At 40.5% G+C, this 6,966-nt stretch overlaps 1 protein-coding gene across 1 annotated transcript in view; it reads right to left on the bottom strand.

Moving 5' to 3' along the window:
* Positions 1–4,286: 4,286 nt before the first annotated feature.
* Positions 4,287–6,966, bottom strand: part of LOC118477611 (WAS/WASL-interacting protein family member 1-like) — a 3,660-nt gene continuing 980 nt past the window's right edge. The window contains exons 2-3 of the mRNA XM_035969517.1: positions 6,193–6,411; positions 4,287–4,426 (exon numbers count right to left, since the gene is read on the bottom strand). Of these exons, the coding sequence (XP_035825410.1) occupies positions 4,287–4,426; positions 6,193–6,411 (359 nt within the window). The remainder of the gene's footprint in view (positions 4,427–6,192; positions 6,412–6,966) is intronic.

Genomic DNA, 6,966 nt, shown 5'->3' with positions numbered 1-6,966 from the left:
CTTCTTCTTCTTCTTCTTCTTCTTCTTCTTCTTCTTCTTCTTCTTCTTCTTCTCCTGTTCTCCCTGACTAGATGTCATAGGCAGCACATGTCTGCTGTTGTGCAGTAGGTAAGGAGTTATTCTGCCGCTCGGAGAGTCATGGTTCGAAACCCGACTGAGATCATAATTTATTCCTTTCGTCGCCCGTCCTGTTACAAAGTTCTTCCCTTTCGCAATGAGCCATCTATGTGTCTGTGTGGGCGTTACACTTAAACAACAACAACAACAACAACAACAACAACAGAAGCAGCAGCAGCAACAGCAACAACAACTGCAGCAGTAACAGCAGCAGCAACAGCAGCAGCAACAACAGCAGTAGCAGCAGAGGTAGCCACAACAACAACAACGCCAACTCCAAAAAAGACGATGGGAACGATGGCAACAACGACAACAACAACAAAAACAAAAAGAACAGCAACAACAGCATGAACAAAAACAAAAGCATGAACAACAACAATAACAACAACAATAACATCAACAACAACAACAACAACATGAACAACAACAACAAAAACAACAAAAACAACAAAAACAACAATAACAACAACAACAACAACAACAACAACAACAATATCATGAACAACAACATAAACAACAACAACAACAACAACAACAACAACAACAACAACAACAACAACAACAACAACAATATGAACAACAACAACAACAACAACAACAACAACAACAACAACAACAACAACAACAACAACATGAACAACAACAACAACAACAACAAAAACAAAAACAAAAATAACAACAACAACAACAACAACAACAACAACTACAACAGCAGCAGCAACAACAACAGCAGCAGCTTAAACTGTATAAATCTAAAGTCCCTTGCAACACTGCAAGATATTTAAGAAGAAAAAGCAAAAGTAGCAGCACTGAGAAAATGAACTCTTCCAAGAAGATATAAGAAGGTCATAGTTATGAATAAATAATCAGGCCTATACCTTATCTGAAAGGACGTGAGAGAAGTCAAAAAGCCAATATCAATTGCAGTTTATTATATTAAATAACCAAAGTATAAATAAATATTTTAGAAAATACAACATACAACTCGTAGACAATATCAAAAGAATGAGCATTGACCAGTGCCTTTCACAGGAAAGGAAAAAAAATTATGCATGTACGTATTTATAATTATGTATTTATGTATGTATATGTATGTTTGCCATTGTAAACCAAAGTGCCCTTCTGGGACAATAAAAGTGTTATATTATTTATTTATTTATTTTTATTTATTTATTTCATGAGGTAAAATATTAGATCTATTGTTTCCAGCTGGGTAGAAAGTTTATTGTTGTTTTGTTTTTTTCATTTTCAAGACTGAAAATTTTGTTTTTATTAAAATAATCATTGCCAACTCACCGTTGGCGACATTCAATTTGTTCATAATTGACCTTGAGTCGGCTGGCGGGCCAGACTAAAACTGCCCGCGGGCCGGATCTGGCCTGGGGGCCGTAGGTTGCCCGTGCCTGTTTTAAATCGAAAATAAAACCTCGCCTCATTTGCTTGAACCTTAAGATCATAAACAATATTATACAGTTCGCTCTCTTTTAACTGTACGTGTTTCTCAACCCCCCCCCCTCCAACCCCCTCCCCGCCGAAACAATTTAGATCATGATTTAGAAACTGTGCTTCCACCCTGCCTTTTAGGACAACACAAGGTAAAAATGATACTATGTCCCAGCAGAGCGACGAATATACTCCATAGAAATCCTCCCTTCACGGGAATCGAACTTAAGTCTTATGTATGCGATGACTAAGCGCCTAACTACTACACCACAGAAGTGTGTTCGGTTCGTTCAAAGGAAGAAAAAAGTTATTTAATGTGGTTGCAAAAGGAGACTTAATAAAATGAAGCCTGAAAAACGAATTTCATGATTATTGTGAAGCGTATGCTGTTTCAGTACTTATGGCTACAAGTTCACGAGGGATATACTTTTCTGTCCATTCTGTAAATTAACCCTTTGCTTCCAGCTCTATTTTATTTCCAGTCATGTCTGCATGAGAAGTTGGGTCGTTGACTGGAAGCAAAGAGTTAAAGAAAATGAAACAAGAGTATTGTATTTCAAGGATGCACTAGCGTTTACTTTTACTTTTTTTTTAATTTCTTAACTATATTTTAAAAAACCCAAACGGTTGTTTGTCTCAGCTGAGCATCTTTCTCATTGGATCCATCTTTCTTTCAGTTACTCCCTCCCTCCTGTCTGTCTGTCTGTCTGTCTGTCTGTCTGTCTGCCTGTCTGTCTGTCTGTCTGTCTGTCTGTCTGTCTGTCTGTCTGTCTGTCTGTCTGTCTCTTTCTCTCTCTCTCTAATACAGGTGGGATATTCAGTAAAAGACACCTTCGTTATAAATAAGTTTTTCCCTGCTCCCAGGAAACCGGTGAGAAAACTCTTGACAAAGAAACTTGCCAGTGCGAGTATTACCATGAGGCTAATTAACTTACCCAAGTGGTTGATTTAAACATTTTGAATGTACCTACTGTTGGACCCAAAGTATTTTCAAACCCCCGGTAACATATATTTGGCGACTTACTTCGAGCAGCTCGGTGTACTAACATTTTGTAAGTATTTGAAAACATGACTTTTGACAAATTTGGAAGCTCCTTAACTCCCAAACTTCAACTGTTCCACCTTGATCGAAATGGTCTCTGTGTTTGTATAGAGGGAATATATTATGCTGAACAGAAAGTAAAAAAAAAACAACAACAAAAAACGTTATGGTAAGTGCTAAGTAAAAATATGGTAATGAAGAACATAACATGCAAGAAATATTCAGCACTGTACTGTAGAAGTTACAGGACTGAGTAAGTAAAAATGAGACATGAACACTCCCCCCCCAACCCCCCCCCCCCAAAAAAAAAACATAATGTGGGGGTTCCTGCAAATATCGAACATCCGACCTCCTGAACGGCGAGATAAAAGTCCTAACCACTACTACCACCTTGCTGATCCTTAAGTTTATCTTTTTCAAAGGCCTGATCTGGAACAGACATCGGCAATCATAGTTGGCCACTAATTTCACTTCTCGGAATCTCTAAAATCAACACCAAAGCCCCTTTTCATAAGTGTGTTGTCTTGTCACACAACTGTTCAAGTTATCTAAGTTACTTTTTTCGGGTCTACCTCTGACTCTTCTACCGTATTTTTTTCCAGTGAAGGTAAAATGTTCAAGGCCATCGTATCCTTTCAAATGTTCCAGAAACTGCATCTGTCTCTACCAAAATATTGTTTTTCTTCTTAATCAGTGAATGTTTCTTCTTAATCAGTGAGCGTCTCTTCTTAATCAGTGAGCGTTTTCGGAGGGTTTCTATTAGCACCTCTCCGTTTATTGCTTTGATGTCCTTCCATGAAACCATCCTCATCAGTCTACCTCAAGATTTTCTACTTCTTCAGGTGTCACGTCTGGAGCAGACAGCGACGATCATGGTACCTCATCCCTTCCTGTTGTCTGTCTTCTTGATCAGCTCTGTTGTTCTCTTTTTGTTATTCTTTGCAGAATTGTTTAGGTCATCTGTGTATGTTCTAAGGTCATAGAGATAAAGGCTTTGATACTCTTGCTAGACTAGCATCGATTTCTTTAGAAGTTATAAGTAGTCCCTTGACTTGGCTCGCATTGAGTCACTTCCGTCAACGTGTAACCTTAAGACCTTCATTGCTAGGCCCATTTCCCTGATACTATACAGTGCTACACTAGTTTCACTTTCAGTTGCTCCCGAGGAAGCCTACACGGCGAAACGTCGGTCGAGCCGATTCAATAAAACACATTAAATGTTTAAATATATTTACTTGTTTTGTCTGTAAATCAAGCAAGACTCTCCTTCCTACTCTGTTTTTAAAACAATGATGTGTATGTTGTCCTTTCTCCACCTCAAGATCATCATCATCCGGTGCCTTGCCGACTGGCGTGGGCGATCATGGACCTCCACTTCACTCGTCTTGCATTGCAGCGATGGTGTCTGTCGTTCTTGCTGTTCCCAGCGATGTTGTCAACTTGTCGAGTATCTTTTCCCTCTGTTGCTTGTTGTTACAATATTCTTCAATGCTTCTTTCCACATTGTGTGTCCAATGAACTTTGCCTGTCGCTTTCGTTTGTATATTCGTCATAAGCTGTCGTTTGCAATTTGCTTCAACCAAGACATCTTCATTTGTTTTTGTTTTTTTACCTCAAGATACAGCAAGGGAATAGCGTGATTTCGACGAGACAGAACCAGCTGCCGGTGTGTCCAGCTAGGTGCTCACATGTCACAACAGACCAGGGGGCCCCGAGGTCCCATCCCACAGTCCACGGACGGGATAGAGTCAGACTGGTTTTCACACTGGTAGACACACACTCCGCCCTGCTGGTCACACAGGTACTGTCGGAGGGCGAACCCACCTGGGAGAGGAAAAATAATAATATAGTTTGTAAGGGTGGGCTCCTGTGAACGATCTTTTGGGGGAGGGTGGGGGAGTAGTTTTTTAAAATATTTTTTAAAAATTTTTTGGGTTTTTTTTTTTTCGGGAGGGGGGGTGACTGGAACGTCCTACTACTCAACTCGGGAGGCTGTTAGCGTTTTGGAACGCTACCGTATCTGTTAAGGTAATACTGAGCGAGAGTCGCACATTAAAGTCGATTACTTCTCAGGATGGATGTAGTGTTTGGTATAAATACAATGTACTGTAAAAAGTTGTTTCCGCTTTCGATCCGGATATTGGGGATTGCCTTGTTAGTGAGACAACTTCCTGAGCCTTCGGCATATTATTGTGGTAGGGTGGCCAGTTCCTTTCCACGCCGTCTTTACTTTCCCAACTCGAAGTCAGGTACCCATTACTGCTAGGTGGGCAGGAGGGGGCGAAAAAAATCTGTATCCGAACCGAGGCTCGAATCCGGACTTTCCGTTTAGGAGACGAGCGCACTAACACTCCGCCACCGCACCTTCTATAATGTACTGTACATGTAGTATGTAGTAAAAACACAACGCATGTTGTAGTACTATGTACATGATTTGAAAAGAAGACATTGCTATCACCGCGAGCCAGGTGGGACCATCGATTCATGTACATAGTGTGATATCTCAAACCAAGGTAAATGTCAAAATAATCAAGCACCCCCTACCAACTGAAAACGTTTAATGTGTCCCTTGCGCTCATATGACCTTATGCAGTTGCGAGTGCCGTGAGACAACCCCCCCCCCTCCAAAAAACAAAAACAAACAACAAACAAACAAAACCTACAGCAAATACGTGGTAACTACCAAAAGTTAGCTTTTCGTAGTTTACCATAATAATGTTTTACAAGACCTACAGCACCTCATTTGAAAACAAGAATAAAGCATCCTTTGTAATCAGTATGAAGCCAATATGTCGTGTTGAAAATGCTCTCCATATTGTGTCTTTTACTTTTATAGAAACAATAAAACTCATTGGCGTTCCTGGCTGACCCAAGGTAAGACTGTAATATTGGGTAAAGTCAACATAATTTTTTATATGCGTTTGATTTACAGTGCAGAGTTTATGAGTTTATATAGTGATATTTTTCCTTTGCATTGTCCTGTTATTGCTTGTAGCACAACGTATAAAAATAATATATACATTTCCATAGTATTTTACTCGAACTGTGACACTGGTTTGTTGACAATTTTCCAACTGGAATACAAAAATTAAGGGAAAACCCCAGGTCTGATTCAAATAATGAAAGAAGACACAGAAATCACCACACCTTACTGCTGTACTATCTACTGTAGTGCAGCTGGCCTCTGGGTTTTTATTCAAGACCTCCAGATCGACTTCGGCAATGGTTTTTAGAAGAAAGAATATAAAGAGTTGCTTTATTTCTCCCAGTTACACAGTTTAGAGCTTAACACAATCATCATAATCTCGGAGTTCCCGTGTGCAAGTTGCGCACTTTAAACAACCCTTAGCGGTCAAAAATCGATAAGAGTAGGCTACGGCGCCACCCGGGCAAAATTCAAAATTTCCTACCAACTGAAAACGTTTAAAGTGTCCCGCACGCTCATGTGACCTTACGCAGTTGCTTACTTACTTTTTTTTCTTCCGCTTGTACCCTTGCAAGCACCGGAAACACGTACCACCCCCTCCCAAAAAACAAACAACAACAACAAGAAAACAATCGTCATTCTCCTATCCACCACATAAACTCACCAGCAGGTCTGACGTCATCATCCACTTCCCTGTTCAGATCAAACGGCTGACTGTTCCCGGGGTTGGTCCACTGTGGCGGTGGTTGGGTGGGGAAGTTGGGCATCTGTGGGGCTGGCATCCCGCCGTTTGGCGGTTGGGGCATGTAGCTGTTTGGCATCGGTTGGCTGGAGGCTCCTGGCCACACAACTGCTGGGCCATCTGGCAAGGGCATTTTGTTTCCTGCAAAGGAAGAGAAATGAAATGATTGAGTGCCAATCGGTTTTTCGAGATAATGATATAGATAGATCTAGCATTTATTGTACAGTGCAAATTCCCGCTCTACAGCAAGCTCTACGCGCTTCACAATCTATACTATTACCCCAAAAGATCTGAGAGCATTCTGAAACAACCTCAACTTCCTTGGAAGCATACAGTGCAAACTGCCATTTATGGGCTCTAACTTTACTTTTTTTACTTTACTTTTCCGATCCAGCGGCCATTTGGGTTCTAGCCCTTCGGTCTGTCGATGGGCTCTAAAAAAACTAACCTTTAAATAAGCCTAGATTCTATTTATATTTCATACAAAGTTAACCCTTCCTTTTATGGCAAGTTTTAGACGGAGCATGCCTCGCAAAGGTTGTGAGCAATGGAAAAGTTGATAAAATGCGTATTATAAACCTGGACCGGGATGAATGAATTTCGTGTAGGTTAATCAATAATTGTTTCGGATTTAGTTGATTGTAGTTCCTCATTTCTTTCCAGCAGTCACACGGCTACTCCCTTTCCTGTTGCTAA

Source organism: Aplysia californica, unplaced genomic scaffold (assembly GCF_000002075.1).
Source record: "Aplysia californica isolate F4 #8 unplaced genomic scaffold, AplCal3.0 scaffold00152, whole genome shotgun sequence".
In the NCBI taxonomy this organism is placed as follows: Eukaryota; Metazoa; Mollusca; class Gastropoda; order Aplysiida; family Aplysiidae; genus Aplysia; species Aplysia californica.
Note: the sequence above shows the minus strand (reverse complement) of the source record. Positions and strands in the feature narration are given on the sequence as shown.